At 49.2% G+C, this 22811-nt stretch overlaps 9 protein-coding genes across 9 annotated transcripts; 4 read left to right on the top strand and 5 right to left on the bottom strand.

Annotated features, from left to right (window-relative positions):
- Positions 1–374: 374 nt before the first annotated feature.
- On the bottom strand, positions 375–2471 carry ATNIH1004_008707 (uncharacterized protein; the record flags this gene model as incomplete). Its single annotated transcript, XM_033573312.1, has 2 exons — positions 375–645; positions 2269–2471. 2 exons carry the CDS (start codon positions 2469–2471, stop codon positions 375–377), a joined length of 474 nt encoding a protein of 157 aa, XP_033423864.1.
- Positions 2472–5026: 2555 nt separating this feature from the next.
- On the bottom strand, positions 5027–5844 carry FMP52 (uncharacterized protein; the record flags this gene model as incomplete). Its single annotated transcript, XM_033573311.1, has 2 exons — positions 5027–5692; positions 5806–5844. The coding sequence occupies 2 exons, from the start codon at positions 5842–5844 to the stop codon at positions 5027–5029; spliced, it is 705 nt and encodes a 234-aa protein (XP_033423863.1).
- A 392-nt stretch (positions 5845–6236) lies between these two features.
- Positions 6237–9376, top strand: ATNIH1004_008705 (sulfite reductase subunit alpha; the record flags this gene model as incomplete). The annotated part of the gene is made up of 2 exons (XM_033573310.1): positions 6237–6984; positions 7047–9376. The coding sequence occupies 2 exons, from the start codon at positions 6237–6239 to the stop codon at positions 9374–9376; spliced, it is 3078 nt and encodes a 1025-aa protein (XP_033423862.1).
- Positions 9377–10174: 798 nt separating this feature from the next.
- Positions 10175–11467, bottom strand: FTSJ1 (tRNA methyltransferase TRM7; the record flags this gene model as incomplete). The annotated part of the gene is made up of 1 exon (XM_033573309.1): positions 10175–11467. The coding sequence occupies one exon, from the start codon at positions 11465–11467 to the stop codon at positions 10175–10177; it is 1293 nt and encodes a 430-aa protein (XP_033423861.1).
- A 248-nt stretch (positions 11468–11715) lies between these two features.
- On the top strand, positions 11716–14143 carry mak5 (ATP-dependent RNA helicase MAK5; the record flags this gene model as incomplete). Its single annotated transcript, XM_033573308.1, has 3 exons — positions 11716–11967; positions 12018–13232; positions 13289–14143. The coding sequence occupies 3 exons, from the start codon at positions 11716–11718 to the stop codon at positions 14141–14143; spliced, it is 2322 nt and encodes a 773-aa protein (XP_033423860.1).
- A 330-nt stretch (positions 14144–14473) lies between these two features.
- Positions 14474–15175, bottom strand: ATNIH1004_008702 (RBR family RING finger protein; the record flags this gene model as incomplete). Its single annotated transcript, XM_033573307.1, has 2 exons — positions 14474–15055; positions 15119–15175. 2 exons carry the CDS (start codon positions 15173–15175, stop codon positions 14474–14476), a joined length of 639 nt encoding a protein of 212 aa, XP_033423859.1.
- Positions 15176–16429: 1254 nt separating this feature from the next.
- Positions 16430–17431, top strand: COQ5 (class I SAM-dependent methyltransferase; the record flags this gene model as incomplete). Its single annotated transcript, XM_033573306.1, has 2 exons — positions 16430–16613; positions 16668–17431. 2 exons carry the CDS (start codon positions 16430–16432, stop codon positions 17429–17431), a joined length of 948 nt encoding a protein of 315 aa, XP_033423858.1.
- A 327-nt stretch (positions 17432–17758) lies between these two features.
- ATNIH1004_008700 (uncharacterized protein) lies at positions 17759–19362 on the top strand (the record flags this gene model as incomplete). Its single annotated transcript, XM_033573305.1, has 2 exons — positions 17759–18409; positions 18475–19362. 2 exons carry the CDS (start codon positions 17759–17761, stop codon positions 19360–19362), a joined length of 1539 nt encoding a protein of 512 aa, XP_033423857.1.
- Positions 19363–20330: 968 nt separating this feature from the next.
- Positions 20331–21349, bottom strand: ATNIH1004_008699 (nicotinamide/nicotinic acid mononucleotide adenylyltransferase; the record flags this gene model as incomplete). The annotated part of the gene is made up of 3 exons (XM_033573304.1): positions 20331–20612; positions 20673–20946; positions 21054–21349. 3 exons carry the CDS (start codon positions 21347–21349, stop codon positions 20331–20333), a joined length of 852 nt encoding a protein of 283 aa, XP_033423856.1.
- Between the last annotated feature and the right edge of the window lie 1462 nt (positions 21350–22811).

Below are 22811 nucleotides of genomic sequence, written 5' to 3'. Positions count from 1 at the left end.
GCGCTTATTGAGTGGAACTGCCCCTGATGAAACCACACAAGTATGCGAGACTTGGGGAAATTATCACACTTCATTGGATTTCATATTTGATGAGCAGCAGTTTTACATCATATATGCCTTTCCTTCCAACCATCATACATGTCAGCCTGACATGATGTGGCAGCCAATGAACCACATGAGCTGAGTGATCCATGTTTGTGAGACACAAAATCATGAGCAGTAATAAAAGCAGAAACTGAGAAATATTGCAAGTGAGGGAATCAAACTGAATGGCCAAATAAAGAAAAAAGAAAAGAAGAGAGACAGAAGTCCAAACACCCTACCCTGGTCCCCACCCACTCCTTTCATGACTTTCACAACCAGAGTTGAGCTCTTCAAGACAATGCCTTCCTTTTGTCTTCGCGTTCTCGCGAGAGCTGGAAAATTTCTTTATCCAAATCCATTATGAGTTTCTGTGATCGGTCCATTGAGGCTACAAGCGTACCCCCTTCACGTTTCCATCGGTTCAATCGTTCCGTCTCGGCGCTTCGCCGACGATACTTGGTTTCAATCTTTTCACAAAGGCGGCATTGCGTCTTCTCGAACTCGGTCATATTAACAAGTCTCATGCCACATGTCTCTCCGGTGCGGTATTCATAATTGCACCTATGAGCAAAATTGGTCCAACTCCAGTCTCCGCAAGCAAATCGTTTCTGGTTGTAAAAGCACATACCTATCAAATTTGTCAGAGGAGGCCTGCCTGGGGTTATGATCAAACCTACTTATTCTTGGTGCAGTGTCGCCGTTTCACTTTATGTCTTGTTTTCTATTGGCTCAACTTTTGTGTCCTGCCGCCGTGCCAAATTTGATAGGCTAGGCTTCAAGAATACCTTCTGAAATATGAAGAGAATCTGAAGAGTTGAAACAGTTGCTTCTCGACAAGAAGCCTTTATTACATGTGAGATTGCTCAAGGAAGTTGTGTCTGAAACTTATGTTGATTCGGACTCTATCAAGATGAGGGAATGGGGGCCTATTTATGTTTCGTGGGAAGCTCCCATGTTACGATCCAGCACTTTCTGGTCACTACATCCACCTACCGTCGATCGACCTCCATCGGCTGGCGATGGCTTATCGACTCGGGCGTTCTATCATCACATTCGCATCACATCCCTCCAAATCCCCACGCGGTTGGCTATCGTAGGCTCTCCCAACAGTGGAGACACGAGATGCTCACTACATTCCGTTGCGGGACAATCGTGCTCGACGGGGGCTTCACGAATGCATGCATCCTGCTGTCGTGGCCGCATCACCTTTTTTGTTCCAAGTTTAACCTTGAAAATCCCTCATTTCGAGTCAATGCTTCCTTGTCACAGCTTGGCCCGGTTCCTCTATCGATTCTTCCCCGCTTTGTCTATGTGGACATACACCGTGTGAAGTCGTCCTTCGAGAACCAGACATCTCCAGTTACTGAATCAAAGCTCCTGCATGATCGATTGCTGCTACGCTGTACCGTCTTACAATGGAGGTTTGCTAGTGTTCCAGCCCAACGAAATCAGAACTTAGGGGGGGAAAGGTGTACATCACTCCCGGCTCCTAGATGCAGGTGTCATCACTACATTGGACTTCCAGAAAAGCACATTAGGTATCCCACCCTACATGCCTGAGCATTCACTGATAGCCAATTAGTTTAAGGCCTGGCTGTCCCATAGTGTCATAAGTTTTGATTCGGACTTTTTCTTGAGAACAACCCCGAGTCCGGTACGAAGCTTTGTCTATGCAAGATTTTCATGTAATGTACCCCTTTCTCCCTCGAAATGCTGCTGGGGGTTGCTTTCAATGAGCCCTGCAACTGGTGCCTAGTTGCAACCCTACCTCGTTATCCACTTTCTGACCCCCCTTCCCTATTCGCCATACAAGGATATCTGTTCTGTGTGCCAATGACTGTCTCATGTTCTCCGCATGTTCCCGTTTGGCCGCTATAAATCACAGCCTTTAGCCTTTGGTGGCAAAAGACGCGTCACTAGGAGATATCGATTGGTGTCTGCTGCGTCGTTGAGAATCGGTCTTTGGCAACCGCAGCTGCTTCAAGTAGCATGATGAGCTCACTTCATAATTCGCAGACGATCCTTTTCAGCTGATCTCTCACATCTGCAGACGAATAATCCCGCAGTCGCCCCCGCTTTGGTGCAGGGTTATCTCACTTCACTTGCATCGCTTTGTCGAGATGATAGGATGGCACTCCTGTGCATCGGGCATGGCAGATACAATCCGTGATACGGTACACCTACTGTTGAGCCCATGCATCTGCACTAAAGCTCGGAGACTCTGACGTGGCGCCTTTCGTCTGGCTCAAGTCCTCCAAATTCTGGGTTTTCGGGCTGTCGGGGACATTTTCGAGGCGGAAGTTGATCAATCTATGACCTAGGGAGGTCGAGTAAGGAATATTGGAAGCCTCCGTCTCTCCTGGCATTGACAAATGGACGAGAGACATTGCCGGGTTCCGCTTGTTAATGGCACGCCAGGCTGCAATTCCATGAAGGTCCCTCCCACATCCAACCACCTTTTACTGTACAAGATCGCCAGACCGGTCTATTTAGTTGCTTGGACACTGACATTCGAACCACGGATCCATGGCAAGACGTGAATTGCCAACTCAGCGGCCAGTGATTCTGGCTTACAGCCGCAATGAGGAAACAGCATTGACAGCCAACTATATTCCCATTCTAGAAGAGCCCTGGTCCAAATACACTACACGATTTGCTACCCTTCCACCCTCTTTTGGTATTTTGTCTCACTTCGGTCGTTTCTAGCCTACCTTTCTATGCTGTGGCGATCATATTCTCAACGACAAGGGCGGAAATGATTAACATGGACAGCAAATTCTGCCCAACTGACAAAACCGCCTATTTTGATCTGAAGGGAAACTGTAGATTTTGGCTTGCCACTATTCATTTTCTTCTTCACCATACTTCAGTATAATTTTGCAACTTTCGGTGACGTTGAAATTGGATTATGTGACCCACTTTCGGACCAGCATGCTGGGTGTCTTTGGTCCCGTGATCATATGGTCAGTGCAGCCTTCTGCGCATTCACGCACCCGTGTTTCGCAAGCGACAAATAGCCGATCACAGTATAGCTCTCGAAATTTTAAAGTAAAGGTACCTTTGCTGCTGTGTTCTGTCTGCACATCTGGATTGGTCAGTTGAAAGGAGGATGCTAAACATCGTCAGCGGCTCGCATCCAATAGGTCCCCTTTGTCAGCCATGATGTATATGCAGCTAGTTGGAAACCCTGTCAATTACATTCTTAGGCTTTCGGGTCTCTCAAGCACAGGGTCCACTAACTCGCGTCGAGAAGGTTCAAAGCGGGACCTCGCATCTGCGTGTATACAGCTGCTATTGTCTTCTCACAAATTCCAGATAATACGAATTTTGTTTTCGTGCATCTCTGTCCTCCACCAGACACGGGATTCTTACCGGCGGAACTCATCTTGACTAAACGGGTTGCGCTTTATTTTGGTGATAGCCAATACTATCCCTGCTATTGACACCAGAGAAAGAAATAAAAAGGAAAAAGCAACAAAAGCACACCTTTTTTGGTGGCCACCTCGCCTTTAGTTGAACTTTCTTCTCATGAACCTGACTCACTTGACCTGCAGCTTATACGAGGCGGAGCTAAGAGCAAGTGATACTGAGATGCACGAGCACTGTGCCGTCACATTGCGGTACCTACGCCGCAGTTCAAAATGGTCAGTAGGTGCAGGCAAGATTGACGTGGCACGTCCAAGTTCATCTCATGTCAATCCATCAGGAAAAGCCAGTTCCCCAGTTCTGGAGACGTAATACCTACTCCGTCTCGCAGCCTCGAGGCAACTGTGGAATAAAAACCTCACCCAAAATGGGTGCAAGGCTGTGCTTCTGCGGCGCAAGTAGATGGTTTTCTCTAATGCCTCCGTCTGCCTTTTGCTCACCATTTTTTGACCAGGACATGTGATGCAATCTACCTTGGGCGACAACAAATGGTAAAGGTACTGCCCCAAGAGTCAATCCTAGCATATAGTTTTGTAGACTACCAGCCAATTGTATTTTTCCCAGGCCATTCAGGGTATCTTTATTCTCAGTGTAGAGTTGCAAGCTGTGTGTAAAGTCACTAAGTGTCACATAAGTGATAAGCCGATATGTTAGGTAAGTGACTATCTGAATGGAAATAATATGGTTAATTACTGGCGATGCTGCAAGTTCAAGAATATATAGTTTTCTGCCATCCAATAGAAGCCGCTCCACTTTCAACCAAACAATAATCCACCCTAACAATTTTTTAAACAGGAATCATGTGGAAAGAAATCACTTCATTATCCTGATTGGACCAATCCACCCTCCAAAAAGCATCTCAAGTCCAAGTACAGCCCTCAGCCCTTGTCTTTCCGTCTATCACCCTTAGGAGGAGGGCCTTCCACTCGCTCCATTGCCTGCAAACCACCAAGCAGCAAAAGAACGAGAGGGGCAGGGTGCACGATCGTACTATTTTTGACCCTCAGCGAATGGAGATGTCCAAATCTGGTACAGATAACTAAGTAGCGGGTCATCCTGCTGCTTATGATCCGACGAAGAGGTCACCTGAAAGTCAGACGCGAGCGACTGAGGACGAGAGTCGACGGGAAGGAAAGGTCAGTAACCCGCTGGATATGAGTCCTGCAAATAAGGAGGCGAGCAAGGCACGGGACCGGAGCAGGGTGTATTTTTAAAGAGAAACCAAGCTCAAGAGGGTCCCCGAGGAAAAATACGGAAGTCAGGCTGGGGAAGAAATAGAGTTGTTATTATTGAATATAGTGTGTATTCGGAGTCATATACTGACGGATTTGATCTGCGTGTCCAAATACATACACACACCTAGGTTTGGTTACTGGGACTATATAGAACTTCATCAGTGTTGCACGAGAAGAGACTAATGCTGCAATTTCATTACGGCTTTGACTTCGTACTAATAATAATGCTCATGTAAGTATTTGCTGATCATGGTGGTTTCATCTCACAGTCAAACTCAGCCTTAGCATCCACCCTTTCTGAGCGCAATGATATCGGTGCCATACAGCATCCAAACCTTCTCACTACCCGCCGGAACGTCACCTTCCAACGCCTTGAGGCCAGCATTAACTGCAGCCTTGGCAATATCATCTGCCTCCTGAGCCCATCCGTCTTTCAAGCTAGAATGCAGCTTACCCGCAAAAGAAGCAATATAACGGGCCACAGCTTCCATTGGTCGGCTCTCCTCTCTTTGACCAGCAATGAGGCCCGGGCGGAGGATGACCGTTCTCTCGAATCCTAAGGCCTTGACTTCTTCTTCAATTTCACCCTTCATGCGTGAATACGCGATTGATGAGGATGTGCTAGCCCCGCTCGCCGAGATCAGGACGTAGACCTTAGTTCCCGCGTCGCGTGCTGCACGCGCCATCTCGATGTTCAAGCCATGCTCCACTTTGTATTGGTTTTCGAATCCGCCAGCAGCCGCACGGGTTGTTGCAAAGGAAGAGATGAAAATCGACGGGGTTGGTGTTAGTGAGGACAACTGGCTAGCCCACCCAGATGTATCATCGGAGACGAAAGTCGTCAGCTTGGAATGCGCGGCAGAAGCGGCCTGCGGGGTCCGACGCGAGATAGTATCCACACGAGCGATAGAAGGATTGGCGAGAAGGTTAGTGAGGATATGACTCCCCTTTATAGCTAAAGTCAGGTACAAAGCACTTCATGTACGATAGTCGACAGATCGGTTGGCAGACACCGGAATATTGTGAAGAAGGACCCATAAGGAAAAACAGAGATGCTTACCACCATGCCCGTACATCCAATCAACGCTACATTCGCCATGGCTGCCGAAACTCCGATGCTCAGTTACGGGATGGAAAGACCCAAGCAAGGAAACAAAGATGACGTGAGTCGACCCTGAGGCGACCCTGAGGCATGCCGCTAGACCCGAATGGGGTGTATGCATGCTTCTGGCAGGGATCGCTGACTAATAAGGCAAATGCCGAAAGCGGAGGGATCTGCCGAGGTTCACCGCCAAGAATTCTATCGATAAGAAATTGCGTGATTTGCACTAGCCGGATGTGGCAAAGGTGCCCTGACGTGATTTCTATACTTCAAAGTGCTGGCGTCTACTCTCTCCCAATGCCCCCCATTCTGTTGTCGTTGTCTTTTTGTCTTTCTTCTAGAGGTTCGATACGCTCGACTCTCGCATCCTGACAGGGAATCTCTCCACGATGGGTGCTGCATCTCCAGCCTTGTCGGCCCTCAGTGGCCCGACGTATGTCACTGCCCAGACATTGATCCAGCAGGTGGCGTACATTCTGAGTGACAAGATCTTCTCCTATTCACCAGAGTCCTTTGATCTTGACACGGCTCTCCGGGAGTGGGCATTGAACCGGGAAATTAATGCCAATGGCGAATCTCCTGCAGTTAATGCTATGGAAACTCGCCAGGGTGCCGGTACCATCGCCTTGGGATACCTCTTTTCCCAGGATTTTGATTTGAAGAAGCGCCACGTCCCCCAGGGGATCGTTGCCTCCTCCGCTACCCTTCCATACATGAGATCTGCCTTGGAGCAACTCTCTCTTCTCTACTCCGTCGCCAGTCCCGTTGCCGCCCATGTCGCCGCCGTCGACTACGTTGCAGAGGAGGGCTTGGTTTCCGATTATGCCTCTGCCCTCTCCATTGCGGAAGAAATTGGATTAGGTCTCGTCTCTAGTGCCTCTGTTCACGAGTCACAGCACATGGCGCTGCTGACAACCCTCTTCGCATCCGTTCTGCCTTCTGTCCACATCTTCGATGGTGTTCGCGTCGGACGGGAAACAACTCGCGTCATTGATGTATTGGACCATGCCGGTCTTGCCAACACCTACGAGACAGTCCGGAAGACCTTAGAAGACCCACGCAGCCGACATCTTGACACACAATGGAAGCTTCTGGAGCTGCTTCAGTCACTGAACGACGAGCTCGGCACGGACTACGGTTTTTTTTTGAATACCATGGGCATTCGGAGCCCACTTCTGTTCTTGTCGCTTTCGGCACAGTAGAGGCATCACTGACTGCCCAGGTTGCCCGTTCCTTGGCTAAAGATGGTACTCGTGTCGGTGTCATTAACGTCCGTGTGTATCGTCCTTTTGTTGAAGAGGAATTCCTTCGTGTCCTACCCCAGTCCGTGAAGAACGTTGGTGTCCTTGGACAGGTTTTAAATGAGCAAGCGGTCCAGGACCAGGGTGTCCGGTCTGCTCTCTATGAGGACGTTCTTGCTGCTCTGACTTTCGCTCGTGGCCGTGAACACAACCCTTCCTGCGTAGACATAAAATATGCCCGCTCTCAGCGCTGGGACTTAATCAACGCTGCCGCTGCATTCCAGCTCGTCTTCGAAAAGCCAATTGTCCAAACAAATAGCCAGTCGGTACCGCTCCAGCTGCTCGACCCTGCTACTGTTCAAGAATATTCTTTCTGGGATGTCGACAACTCCATTTGCGACAGCGCTGCCACGGCCCTCTCCAAGGCCCTCGCCGCCGATTCAGCCAGCAATGTTACCACCAGCAAGACTCACGATAATCTTGTCCAGGGTGGAGCTGTTCGCATCGATATCCGCAAGAGTTCTAAGATTTTGGATGCTCCTTACCCGATTACGGCTGCCGACACTGCATACGTTGGAGATATTAGACTCCTTGGAGAAATTGACATTCCCGCGTCTGTCAAGAATGGTGGTAATCTCATTGTCAATGCTCCTAGTGTGAAAGACGATGAATTGGAAAAGAAGCTGCCTGAGGCCTTTAGACAGGCAATCGTGCAGTGCGGGATCAAATTTTACATCGTCGATCCCTCGGTTGCTGGTGACTCCTCTCTTGAGCCCAGCGTACTTCAGACTGCCTTCTTGCGCGTTGCTTTGCCTTCGCAGGAAGGGGTCGGCATCAAGAAACTGGCGTTCATCACCGGTAATGCTGAATCATTGCAAAATGTTAGCAATGACCTCGATAAGATGCTCCGTCGGATTGAAGTTCCCCAGACCTGGAAGGCCTCTGAGGATACCTCGGAGATTCCTGGGCTTCCCAAGGACCTTTCTCCCAACAGCTTTACCCCCTTCGAGAAGCATGAGGCGGAGGCACCTTCGTATCTTAAGGACTGGAAGACGGCCGCTAAGGGCCTAATTTTCAAGGAAGTGTACGGAACAAAGACTTCTCTTCGCCCTGATATTGCTACGAAGACATACACTGTTCATGTTAAGGAAAATAGACGATTGACTCCCGTCACATATGACCGGAACATTTTCCACATCGAGTTCGATCTGGGTGACTCTGGGCTCACGTATGATATCGGGGAGGCTCTAGGTGTTCATGCCGAAAATGATCCCAAGAATGTCCTGGATTTCATTGAGTTCTACAGTCTGAACATCGATGATGTCGTCGAAGTTCCTAGTCGCGAGGATCCTGCCGTGTTGGAAAATCGGACTGTCTATCAAGCCCTCATTCAGAACATTGATATCTTCGGCCGGCCCCCTAAGCGCTTCTACGAGGCTCTTGCCGAGTTTGCCACCGACGAGAAGGAAAAGAAGGCCCTTCTCAATCTGAGTGGGCCTGAGGGCGCTGCTGAGTTCAAGCATCGCGCTGAGGTCGACATGGTCACCTTTGTCGACATTCTGCGCGAATACCCATCCGCTCACCCCGACCTCCACGAACTTGTTCGCATTGTCGGGCCACTCAAGCGTCGTGAGTATTCGATTGCCTCGTGCCAGAAGGTGACACCAACCTCTGTGGCGCTTATGATTGTGGTTGTCAACTGGTCGGATCCTCTGGGCCGTGACCGTTTCGGTTTGGCCACCCGATACCTGAGCAGACTTCAACCCGGGGCATCGGTCACGGTCAGCGTTAAATCCAGTGTGATGAAGCTGCCGCCAAAGTCGACGCAGCCACTCATTATGGCCGGTCTGGGAACCGGTCTGGCCCCCTTTCGTGCGTTCGTGCAGCACCGTGCCCTTGAGAAAGCTCAGGGTAAAGAAATTGGTTCGGTTCTCCTGTACATGGGTTCTCGCCACCAACGCGAGGAATACTGCTACGGTGAGGAGTGGGAGGCGTACCAGGAAGCGGGAGTGATTACTCTCTTAGGCCGCGCCTTCTCGCGTGATCAACCTGAGAAGATCTATATCCAGGATCGTATGCGTCAGACTCTGCCCGACATCGTTCAATCGTATATCCGGGAAGACGGGGCCTTCTACCTCTGCGGTCCCACCTGGCCGGTTCCCGATGTCACGGCGGTGCTGGAAGAAGCTATTGCTATCGACGCCAAGAATAACGGCAAGAAGGTCGAGGCACGCAAGGAGATCGAGAAATTAAAGGATCAGGAGAGATACGTTCTCGAGGTGTACTAGACTGCTGGCTGGGAAGCTGGAATGATCAAAGACACATTAGTTTTTGATACCTGTGTGCGATGACATTTGAATTAGCGCATCGTCATATCATAGAAAGCACTTCTTTGAGACTTCTAAAACTTTCTCTTTTAGTATTCCACGAGTATCTGCTAGGTGTTCCGTATTTTCTCCACGTATCAGAACGACGAAGATTCTTCGGCAGCATTGGCTGCATCTTTCCAACCTATGCATGCATATTGCAGTTGTTAACTGTTCTATATCTATATTGAAACCTAGCCCTCCAGAAGGCTAGCAAGAAAGATAAACAATATGAGCAATCCAAAATACTTTCATGCTGTTCAATAACCCTGTAAAGCTCTTTATAGGAGCTCTGTTTACCAGGGGAAGCAGATGACTCTTCAAGGTATAAGACTTGTATTTAGATTCGGTAAAACATAATGTGTGGCTTGTTTGACGATAATCCTCAACTTTTGGGTGCGCATTTCGAAATATCTCCTCATAGGAGACAACTGTTCCACCACCGGCTCCTTTGCTGCACCATTGGTAGCGGGTACGGACGGGTTCAGAAATACCCAGATGTGTGATCATGAAATACGGCAATCCAACTACCCCCCTCAAAATAAAGAGTAGGGGAGTAGCTTGGGTTAGCTGAGCAGGCCTAGAGCGTTCACTGAGCAAGAGCGTGAATGCCCTCAATAAGGCGGCCGCCTCTAATTAGGAAACTTCGGATCACTAGAGAAAGTCACGATCACGAAGTATGGAGATACTTTTGGTTATTAACTTGCTAGATCCCGGCTTTTATGCTCGACCCAACGCTCCTAATCTTGTCTTCCCGTACGCTCCACCCTTTTCCTTCCTCAACTCTAGAGCCCGCCTGTAAGGCGGTGCGGTAGGTGGTTGGACAGGCTCCAAGCTCACATGGTCGGGAGGAAGGGAGTAGGAAGCATCAGAATCCCAGGAAGAGAGGTCACCGCAGGCAATGAACGACGGAATCCATCGGTTCTCGATGGCGAATTTCTCTGAGAATGGCTTGTAGGCGAGAGGCTCTGGAGTGACTGAGGAATGAGAGTCGGTATACAAAAGACGAGCCTGGCGTGTTTCGTTCTGGTCGGTCGAGACAGTGGTTGCGGCTGTGAGGATGGTACCCTTCTTGCTTCCAGGAACCGTCTGGGTGTCTCCATTCATCACCTCCTGGCCGAGATTCCCGTCGATGGATGTGGGACGAGGTGCTGCAGCACCACCGAATATGGGATTCTTCAACGCTTCCATCCCAATCAAACCGTCGTGAATGGCTGGAGGGATGAATCCCTCACAGACCACAAATGCTTCCAGACTGCTCGCCCGACTACTCCTTGGTTTCGCAACACTCACTTTCTCGAAGACAGTTCGTAACTGTGCGTAGATCAAATCAACATCACGACCACGGAAGATCTTGGCGACAAATTTGCCTCCGGGCCGGAGTACGCCCAACGCCAGGTTCAGAGCGGAATAGAGCAACTGGGACTGAATGTAGATGTCCAGGTCGTGCAAACCAGTCACATCCGGTGCACCATCGGAGATCACCAGATCAACGGGATGAGGTGGTCGGAGAGCAGAGGGAGAAGTGGTGGTGGAATCGTAGGCGTCGGGGTCTAAAGCCCGGAGAAGAAGTGGTATAGTGGAGGGGTGGGTGATATCTGCCTTGAGGGTGGTAATGCCTTCGAGGGGAGCCATGGGTTGCAAGTCAATCGAGACAATCTTGACATTTGCCCGTGGCTTCAGCTCCACCTGGCCATCCATCTCCTCGTCGCTGTGGTCGGCAACCCCGGTATTTGCTCTCACCAACGCTTTCATCTCCTTGCGTTTCTTCTCCACCCAAGACCTTCGACCAAAACTCTCTCCCTTGATCAACACCCGGCTGAGTACCTGGCTCCAACTACCTGGAGCAGCACAGAGATCGACGACCCGAGTCACTTTCTCTGGGCTTTCATGCTCAAATAGATCGAATTGCTCGTCAATCTGAATCAACTTGAAGGCGGAGCGAGCTCGCCAATTCTGCTCTTTCGCTAGTCGATAGTAGGCATCGCGCTTGTCCTTAGAAGACCGACCCATGATCGCGGAGCTTATGCGACGTCGAGATCAGAGTCAATGGATGGGGTTGAACGGAGGGGCAGTCGGCGAAGAATAAATATTGAAACGAATTTCTTGTTTCCGTGGGGCGGCGATGAGATCCAAGGCGGTAGGAAGTTTTTCTGCCGCCTTATTTCTCTCCCAAAAAAATAAAAAGAAAATAATTCCAGCCGGTGACAACCTTTACTTCCTGCTATATCTTACCAATCCACAGGTGCTCTCACGACATTATGGGTCAGAAGCGGCACCGGGATCCAAAGGGCCCCGGATTTCAGTCCAAGAAGAGGAAGAGAAGCGCCAATGCTGACAAAGCTGCTGGCGAGGATGCTGACTGGGAGGGAATCGTTGGAATAGAAGATCTCAACTGGAAGGAGGTGGCTCTTCCTGACCGACTCGAAGATGCCGGTGGATTTTTTGGATTAGAGGAAATTGATGGGGTGGATATCGTTCGGCCGGAGGGAGGCGGAGAGATTCGTTTCAAGGTACAATTAAAATCAGTTAACGATAGGAGAACAAATACTTACTTGAGCAGGCTTCAGCAGGGAAATCCAAGAAATCCATTCTAAAGAAAAAGGCGCCGGAGGAGGAAGATAACCAGTTTAGCGAAGAGTGGTCAGGCTTCAGTGATGGCGAAAGTGCAGCGCAGGAAGAGCCTATAACAAAAAAAACCGTAGAAACCAAGGCAGAATCCGGAGAGACCGACAAGGAGACAACGGTGGAAAATCAGTATACAAAGAAGGAGGGAAAGAAAAACGAAAAGAAGAATGCAAAGAAGGAGCAAAAAACCAAGGCCTCGAACCAGCAGGATAAAGACATAAAACCTGGGTTGTCGTTCGCAGCTCTACAGGACGAGGAAGAGGACGATGGCGTGGACGTGTCCGCTTGGGACTCTCTGAGCTTGTCTCCCGAGACCCTTGCTAGCATTTCGAAGCTAAAATTCACCACTCCTACATCAGTCCAAAAGTCCTGTATACCTTCGATTCTGGAAGGCCATGATGTCATCGGTAAAGCCTCAACGGGTTCTGGGAAAACATTGGCCTTCGGGATTCCGATTCTTGAATACTACTTGGAACAAAAACGGAAGGATACTCAAACAGAATCAGACAAGAAAGAGGTCTCCCCGATTGCGCTCATTTTATCCCCTACTCGAGAGTTGGCACACCAACTGATGAAGCATATCGGAGAGTTGATCACGCATGCTCCAGGGGTCAATGTCCGAATTGCGCTTCTGACTGGTGGCCTATCAGTACAGAAACAGCAAAGACTATTAGCTGGAGCAGATATAGTTGTCGGGACTCCGGGTCGAGTGTGGGAGGTCCTCAGCTCAGGACAGGGCCTGATCCAAAAGATGCAGGGTATCAAGTTTCTTGTTGTTGACGAGGCTGATAGACTGCTGAGCGAAGGGCACTTTAAGGAGGCCCACGAGATATTGGGCGCTCTGGATCGTGTGGAGGAAACTGACTTCCATTGTGAGGAGAATGATGATAGAACTGAGGAGGAAGACACGAAGTGGCAAAGACAAACCCTGGTCTTCTCGGCCACGTTCCACCGCGATCTACAGCAAAAACTGGCAGGCAAGAGCCGATGGACTGGCGGTGATTTGATGAACAAACAAGAGTCGATGGAATATCTACTCAAAAAGTTGAAATTTAGGGAAGATAAGCCGAAATTTATTGATGTGAACCCGGTGTCGCAAATGGCAGAAGGTCTCAAGGAAGGAATTGTCGAGTGTGCTGCTATGGAAAAGGTATGCTGCCACAAAATCAGACCCATGTTTCTTTCCACTGACAAGCTCCTGTACAGGACCTCTTTCTCTACACTCTACTTCTCTATCACCCTAAACACCGCACTCTGGTTTTTACAAACTCCATCTCGGCTGTCCGCCGTCTAACTAAGCTACTCCAAATATTGCAACTTCCTGCCCTTGCTCTACATTCTTCTATGGCGCAGAAGGCTCGGCTTCGTTCGGTCGAGCGGTTTTCCTCGCCATCTTCCAATCCCAGCACTATTCTTGTAGCAACCGACGTTGCGGCGCGTGGACTCGACATCAAGGGCATTGACTTCGTCGTTCATTACCATGTTCCACGTACTGCAGACACTTATGTTCACCGATCAGGACGCACAGCCCGTGCCGGAGCGTCAGGAAAGAGCGTTATCATCTGTGGCCCTGAGGAGATGGTCGGGGTGGTGCGTTTGGCCGCAAAGGTACATGCTAACATGGCCAACCGTAAACGACTGCCACTGGAATCCCTCGAGCTGGACCGTCGCGTTGTCTCCCGCATCCGACAGAGAGTGACCCTTGCCAGTCGCATCACCGACTCGAACATTGCCAAGGAGAAGGTCTCGGCCGAGGACAACTGGCTAAGGAACGCGGCAGAGGACCTCGGCGTCGATTACGACAGCGAGGAGTTTGATGAGTGCCAGGGTCGAGGTCGGGGCCGCGGTCGTGGCCGTCAGCAGAAGGAGCGACAGGCTGGGAGTGTCACTAAAGCGGAGCTGGCCGGGATGCGTGCCGAACTGAAGCAGCTGCTTTCCCAGCGGGTCAATGTGGGTGTGAGTGAGCGGTATTTGACGGCCGGACGAGTGGATATAGAAACATTACTGCGCGGAGAGGGCAACAACTCGTTCCTTGGACAGGTGGACCCGTTGGAATTCTAGTTGCGACGCTGTGTACGACGTTGAATAAGATACCAATCAACTACTGCTTGTATATATGGACCATTAAAATCAGTCATTCATATTAGTTTTCTCGCGACCACTTCAGTCAGCAAAATCAGTATACCACCTCGCAGTATAGCAGAACGACCAATCCATCAACCCAAGCAGAAAATTCTCCGCAAAAAACGCAAGACTCTAGGCCTCCCACAGAAACCGGAGCACGGGTCGATAAACTCCCCACATTTATAACACCAACACCGGCATCTGCCAGGAAGGAGCCTTTCAGTTTCTTGTCGACCGGGTATCCAAACGCAGGGAAAAGAAAACCACCTACATCATGACTTTGCTCCCTTCATCCTTTTCCACCAGATCTCCACACTGAGAACAGAGTCGCCATTTCCTGCGACGGGTGCGTCTTTTAAGCGAAAACTTCCAATATTTGCCGTCGTGAGTCTGCTCCTGGCACGCGGTACAAGTTTCCAGATCACAACGCTTGCAATATCGGGTCTTGTCATTCCGATTTATCATCCGAAGGTACCATCCACAGGTCGGACGCGAACAGTAGGTACGGCGGGGATCCGTGATCTCGTTGAGCTTCTCCGTCACCAGTCCGGTCAGGTCTTTTGGAAGGAAGTGTTTGACACTTTTAAGCTGGATGACCTGTCGGCAGCATTTCACGGGCTTACCTTTGCCGTTGACGAATGCTTGGAAGTGGTTTGTTATGCACTTTCGGCAGTATAAGTGGCCACAAGAGGCGGAGATTACATCTTTGTTAACAAAATTCTTGGTACAGCGAACACATAAGGAACGACGGAATTGGGAGCTTCGAAAGCGGATGGTATGCAGATTCTCCGCGTAGCGTTGGTCCTCGACGTACCAGAAAAGTCTGTCGATGTCCTCTTGCCAGTACTCCTGGAATTAAGTCTGAGTCTTCTCGTTATCCGACGGCATGGTATCCATCTCGTTCATTGCCACTTGGATGGCCTCGGACAGGGCATTCTCCGTTGGCATGTGCCTGTTGAATGCGTCCATTTCTATGGAATGGTGGCTAGACGCGATGGCATATTAAGAGAAACCGAGAAGAGTGGGGAATTATAGCCATGAGAGAGGATGAACTCATTCTTATTCTACTCGCTTCCTTCTGCGATACCATGGATGAACGTCACGGAAGTCAAGGGCCTTTTTAGATGATCTTGTCATGTCCCTGTAACGAACACTTATGGCGGAACTATATGGTCATGCTAATAACCTTTCCCTTAGTTGCTTGGAAAAGATGGTGTAATTGTCTGTGACCCTACTTTATATATTGCAGGATTAGATGTTGATTTTAAGGCACTATTTGCTATGTCTTGATATACAATCTTCCCCTTTTTTTGTCTTCTATGCCAGGTCCTATTCCGGACTGCAGGGCTTTCTCCCATGTATCTTCCATTTCTATGCTCATATCCCAGCCACTGGTTAAGACCAGTCCGATTGGTTATGATCTATTGTGGTGTAGAATCGTTAGGCTGTGGAATCTTAATCCGAACCACGGGGACAGTTTCCTCCATTCAAAAAGACACCAGCAGGCGTCCACCTCTCGATCTGAGTTTTGTAACTGTGGTTGGTTCCGCGAGGATCCATTGCGAAACAGAAGGACGGACTTGTTGCCGGAGGAGGATATTCTGCCACTGTCCCCCCTCTTTTCTTGTGCCACTTCGTTGGAAGGAAGTATGCTGCGTAGGGAGGAGAGAAATAGTTCATTTCCCGTGAAAGAGCTCTAGCATCTTTCGAACTAGAGGGAGACTGACTGACTGTCTTATGACCTTGCTTGGGATCTTGCAAGATAAGAAGTTGACTTTACTCCGTAAGGTGTGATGGTTTGGTTGTCTCTGTGCTAGTAGAGATAAAACCACTTGACCATATAAAAAGGTACAAGACGACTGATCGAAGATCAGTCGCATCTAGCGCCCTATATAGTATGTTACAGGTTCAGCCTGTGACATAAGGCATCGATTGAACAAAGTCGAATAATAGAACCAGTGAAATGATTTAAGATTTTCGGAACCTGCGTTTAGGCTTTTGCCGTAAATAAAAATTTTACGAGAATTAGGGGAAGGAAAAGCAACATCCAAGTAGATTTTCGAGTGCTCAGAGATTATATACAGTGAGGTACATCATGCCAAGAGCTCAAAAAGGAAAGCGGCGATCGGCAGAAAAGTGGTGCCTGAGGACCCACTACACTTAACCATTTCATCCGCCGACTCAGAGATCTCCCATTCCAATCCTACAAACCACTGGTCCACCATGTCTTCCCGATCCCTATGGAGAAGTTTACGTCTTAGCACGAGAAGGGGTGTCAGCGCCCCGGAGACGCCCTATCGCTGCTTCTCCTGTGCCCGACGAGTGCAAGCCGAGCCCAAGACGGACCACGAGCGAATGACCCATTTCGGCTTTACGAATGTTCCTGAATCACAAAAAGAGTCCATGGGTTTGTTGTTCCATAATTCATTGGGGGGAAGATCGACCGGCTAATATGGGACAGTAAGGACGGTTTTCAGCTCGGTTGCATCGTCTTACGATACTATGAACGATTTCATGTCGCTCGGAATCCATCGCCTCTGGAAAGATCACTTTGTTCGCTCCTTAAACCCCGGGTCGGCACTACCCTCTCGCGACACCGACACAACCGGTCGAGGCTGGAATATCTTAGACATCGCCGGCGGGACGGGCGATATCGCATTTCGCATGCTGGACCACGCAACAAACATTAATCATGACCAGGAGACACGGGTCACGATTGCAGATATTAACCCTGAAATGCTGGCGGAGGGTAAGAAACGGAGCATCCAGACTCCCTACTACAACACCAAACGGCTGTCGTTCATGGAAGGAAATGCGGAACATATGCCCGACATTCCCGACGACTCGGTAGACCTGTACACCGTTGTCTTCGGAATTCGAAATTTCACCGACAAACAGGCTGCTCTGGTCGAGGCCTTTCGGGTATTGAAGCCCGGCGGCGTGTTCGCTTGCATGGAATTCAGCAAGGTCGACAACAGCCTCTTCAATGCGGTTTACAAACAATGGAGCTTCAGTGCCATTCCCATGATCGGCCAACTGGTAGCAGGGGATCGTGACAGCTATCAGTATCTAGTGGAGAGCATCGAAAAGTTCCCCAGCCAGGAAGAATTCCGAGGAATGATCCAGAAGGCCGGGTTTATGATCCCTGGACGAGGATTCGAAAACCTGACCGGAGGTATTGCGGCCATTCACAAGGGAATCAAACCGCTTTCCCACCGCGCTTGAAAGGTGTACGATTTAACATTCGATCATTTGATGTATACTGTATAATAGGTAGAACTACTATATGACGCTGTAACAATATTCTGTGCAATCTGATCTTCGTAGAGTTGGGTTGTGGAACGCGCCAACGTAAGCGGTGATGGTGTCATGAAATTGCGAGTAAATCAAATCAACTTCAGCGAAGGGAGGACGGAACTGTATGGGATAGTGGGGACATTGCCTTTTCGATGACCTTTTCCACTTTTTCACGACGATAAATCGAATTCTAGATCCTCGGCCTTTTTCCTTCTGGGAGCCATCTTCTTAACCTTCACTTCGATCGGATCAAGAATGCCTCGGATTAGTCAACAGCCTCCCTTCGATTTCCCCGCCGAGGCCGATTCTTTCCTTCAATCCTCCCCACCATCGAATTTTTCCCCTGTTGGTTCCCCTCGTCTCGCCGGGTTTCTGTCTAGGAACGCTTTTCCCAGGCTCCTCCTGGGAGAAGACGATCTGTTCGCCCAATCTCCTCCAGAGAATGGTGCCTCCACCATGGGGCATCTCCAACCCCCGATGACTCCGCTATCTCCCTCCGCGCCAAGCAGCAGCATGATAGCGAAGGAGCAGCTCGCTCACCACAATTTCTCTCGTCTTCCAATGACTCCGCCCGATCCGTCAGATCCGGAATCGTTGGATTCCACGGGCGATGACGTGTCATCTTCGGTGTCCTCCGCCCTTCATGTCATTTCCACGGAGCGCGCTGCTCTGGCTCACGTGGAACATCTCTATCAGAGGAGCCCTTTGGCACAGGATCATCTCGCACGTGCCGTGAGTCAGATTGCTTCCAGCATTCGGAATGGTGGGAAACTGGTGTGCTGTGGTGTAGGCAAGAGTGGGAAGATTGCGCAGAAGCTCGAGGCGACGATGAACAGCTTGGGGATCTGCAGTACATTTCTGCACCCAACCGAGGCATTGCACGGGGATTTGGGCATGATCCGACCGGTATGCACTTTCTGTCTTGTAATTTACAGCAAAGCAATATGGCAAGCTAATCACTGTTCGTCCAGCATGATACCCTATTGTTGATATCGTTCTCGGGCCGTACTCCCGAGCTTCTACTACTATTGCCACACATTCCGTCCACAGTCCCAGTAATTGCGATCACTTCCCACCTCCATCCGTCAACATGTCCGCTTCTATCTTTTCAGCCGTCTGACATGGGAATTCTTTTACCGGCTCCCGTCCATGAAGATGAGGAAACCTCCTTTGGCGTGAGCGCCCCGACATCGTCTACTACAGTTGCCCTGTCACTAGGCGATGCTCTGGCCATCGCCACGGCTCGACGGCTACATAGCACTACGGGACGGGGGCCTGCCGAAATATTCAGGAGCTTCCATCCTGGAGGAGCAATTGGAGCGGCATCCAACGTTACAACTCCCATGAGTATGTCGACAGCATCGTTCCCATCGAGCAATTCCGACGATCAGCAACTTTCTATCTCATCATTTCCTCGGCAGAACCTAGTGACACAAGGTCCCCGCATCGCAGATGTGCTGGTACCCATTGACCAAATCCCTACGGTGTTTGCAACAGGCAAGGTTCGTCTATTGAATATCCTCCTGACGGCTATTCAACATCCCAGCGCCAAGTCGTGGGTGCATTTATCCCCGGTGGAAATCATTCCCCCACGACATCTCCGCTCTCTCTCGCAGAGTAGCTACGTGGACATGGATGTCACCACATTCACCAGTCTCGGTCTTCCATTTGCTGTGTCTCGAGACGACTGGCAGCGTGTTCCTTACTCGAGTACCATCGAAGATGTACGCCAGCTGGTCACAAAAACGACCACGCGTACGGGATTCCCAGTGACAGTGATTGCTGTCATGAAAGACGAAAATCCAGACGATTGTGTGGGAGTCCTAGAAGCTGAAGATCTATGGGACGACCGCACCTGATCTACTCTACACGTATTTGTCCCACATAATCATCTTACCCAACACCCCCATGGTTCAGTAAATATCTATGTTTATGAGCGAAATGTCTTGTTTGGTTCTTGTTCATGTTTTTATTTTTGGATCATCTTTCTCATCTCAGAATATATTCGTACATACTCATTCACACCTGTGCACATGGATAAATGCATGTCTGCATACTATAGAGCTGCGATCCTGGTGGCTTCATTTTTGATAGCGATTCTCTCGCGATTTGAATAGATTACACTGTCCCTATGCTGGATATACTTTTTCTTTCTCTTTTTTGGATATTGTGAATTCAGTCTGTTTTATTCAATACCAATATTCTTGAATTCCTGAGAAATCTAGTCCTACCATCTTCTATCTAGGAGGTATCAATAAAGAAATATTGCCAGAGGTAAAAGCAAGTCTTTAACAGACAACTAATAACAACACAGTACTCTATGGTATCTTCGACATTACTCGCGATACTTCAATAAACGCAGCAAAACCTGACAGGTGACCGCCAAGAAAAATGCATGGGGCAGATTAAGCTAAAGGAGGGTGAAAGTACACTGGTCACAACATAGCATGAAGATAGAAATGAGACCTTACATTTCTCGAGGCACGCCGTCGCATTCACTTTTCACCCGCACTTGGCCTGCGTTGTCGGAATCCATACGGCCAGAATATCGCCGTGACTGTTGCAGATAGGTCTACCCGCCTGTGGAGAGTTGCGGATATAACACCAATGACGGCAGACTTTCATAATTGCACACTGGAGACCTTGGTGTGTCCGGCGTCGCCAAGAGAAACAATGCAGACTCAGGTAGGAGGCCATGCCTGGAGTCGGCGACATGAAATTTAAATCCTTCGTCTATCATCAACGAATTTTGGTTTCGGGATATCGTGACTCTTAACTATTCCGCTAAAGAACTCAGGGGATCGAAAGTGCTGAATCCTTGTCGGAGTCAGCCTGACTGGCCAGGCTCCTGACGCCCTTTCCCTTTGTTAGTCGTAGAAGCCGCTGTTGTGCTGTTATCCATGTATAGATCATGTTGTTCAATGTAGTGGATGACAGGCACAGGGATCAAATAGCGAACGCTCATCTTACGCCTCAAGAAAAGGCGGATCTTGGTACTGTTGACATCATTCTGAATGAGTTGTTGGATAACATGGATGTTCTTCTTCCAAGGCTGCAATGCAGCAAGTGCTTCATCGATATCTGTTCCACTGCGTTCGACGATGAAAGACTGGACAAATCAGCGGAGGGAGCCACACAAATACAATATCGTATTGAGGCAAGGACATACGCCGTATTTTCCGAGAATATGATCTAAGTCTTCCTGGCTCCACACACCAGGAGTGGACATGGTGTGGATCAAATCCGCCCCAGCCAGCAGGGCAATGCGCACTTGCTTCCGTGAGCCGTTTCTAGCGCCAACCCCTTGCCGCACCGTGTTAATCTCATAGTCAAAATGGTCTAGCACAACGGCGGTGGGCTGATAATTCTTCTGCATCGGCTCCCATGTGTCAACCATCAGCCAGTCAGATGTCCGGTCTACCGCAAGCTGGCACATAGCCACTCTGGATGACAATAAAGATCCTTAGTCAGCCAACATTCGTCACACGTTATGCTCCGACGCAAGCAGATACATATAGATATGTAAGGAGGGGGGAAGGACATTCCTTACCGATGCTGTGCACTCGCCAAACCAGCCTTCCGGTAAGCGTCCGACACCGGAGACAAGTATCCGCCAACTATCTCGAACTCGGTACTAAATTTGACGTAATCCGCCGCCATTTCGAACATGCGTAGGTGAAGGTAGGTAATTGGGGAGAAGGAACCACAAGCCACGAGTAACAACGGCGTCTTCTCCGGGTCATCCATTTTCTGCTTCAGGCGGAGTTCAGGGAAGGCATAATCATCCGTGGGAGCCGGAGGCAGATGGGGAAGCGAAGGAGGGGCAACGTCGTTCTGTTCAGTCATAGTATCGGTTATGGTTGCAGAAGGATATCCCAGTCCTTCGCAATCCTGGAATGGATGGAGAGAATTGGGGGTAAAGCCAGTAGATGGAACCGTAGGGGGAGGAGAAATAAATAATGGACAATAGGCCGAGCTTGTGGGTAAAAGAGGAGGAAGTTCGGAAGAGAACTGGATGCCTGGCATTGCTTGCGGTTAGTCAGACGTGGGGGAATATGCCGCCTTACCTGATTGGGACGTCTCTGGCGGGGAAAAAATTTCTGAGACGCTTACTTAAGCACACCCAGACGGGCTTTCGGTGTAACTACGACGGGGCCTCGGATCGATCACATCATCGGAACAACATTCTATCAACCGCAATACCCGAAGATGTGCTTCATACTAGCCGGCCATGCTATGTAGATCTGCTAGCTCTTATGCTTACTCCAACAGTCGGAATTCTTTATGACGGATTATCTCGTTGAGAGTCAGCATTCGAATAGACCTTTTATAGTATTTCCCATTTATATACACTAATAAAGAAACAAATGAAGATGTGGATGATTTTCGCTGATGCTTCAAAGGCATTAGTGTCATTCTAATTTGAGATGGGTGTGTACCTTTGCAGGCTTATTAGTGAACCGTGCAGTAATTCCACACTGTATGAAGTCAAGTTTGGGCGTAGTTTATGATTGCATCTCCAGTGGAGGACCAGTGTGGAAAACCTTCTCCACAGCACACATTCAGAGGACAGATGTTACTCTCAGCCTATTGAGCTTCGAATTCCGATGAAAAGTTTTGAAAGCATTAAAATCCGTCCACCCGTCGGGTGAATTCTATAATAGACAGCCAGTTTAGCTCGTCCTTGAGGACACTAATGGCCGGTCAACATGGACCCCCATTAGGCGTGTATAGTTTTATCTTGGTGTCAGCTCATCTGCATGCTTAACATGCATTTCCACATATTTCTTTGATGCATTTGGTTGCTTTCTAAAATGCCGACGATTTGGTTAGTATATCGATGAAACTCTGCTTGAGTGTTCCATATTTGAAGCTTGGGGGGGCAGTGGTAAAGGTGAGGGTGGCATCAACGCTGTAAACCAGTTCCAGACGAAGCTCAATCCCACCAAGAGCATGTGTCAAGATTCAACTGAGACCAAGGCCCTAATTTACCAGTATAATTCTCTGAATATTGACAGTATGTTAATCATCTTGACACCTATTTCTTGCATCCTAGAAAGCCCTGGAACCGCAAGATACTGGCTGATATTCTTCGAAAAATCAAGTGCGGTATCGCTCTCTACAGTGCGAGTGCTTTAACTGCAGGGTTGCCTGACTCAGGCTCATGGTCAGCAGATCCTACATTAAATCATCAATAGCCACGTATAGACAAACAATAGGATAATAGACAGTAGTTGAAAGGTATAATGTAGCTTTGGGAATTCTCCCATTTGCTTTTTTTGCTCCCCTAGGACGGACATTTACGAGA

This window comes from Aspergillus tanneri (assembly GCF_003426965.1).
Source record: "Aspergillus tanneri strain NIH1004 chromosome Unknown AapTan_6_pilon_pilon_pilon, whole genome shotgun sequence".
In the NCBI taxonomy this organism is placed as follows: domain Eukaryota; kingdom Fungi; phylum Ascomycota; class Eurotiomycetes; order Eurotiales; family Aspergillaceae; genus Aspergillus; species Aspergillus tanneri.
This window is presented reverse-complemented; position numbering and strand designations above follow the sequence as displayed.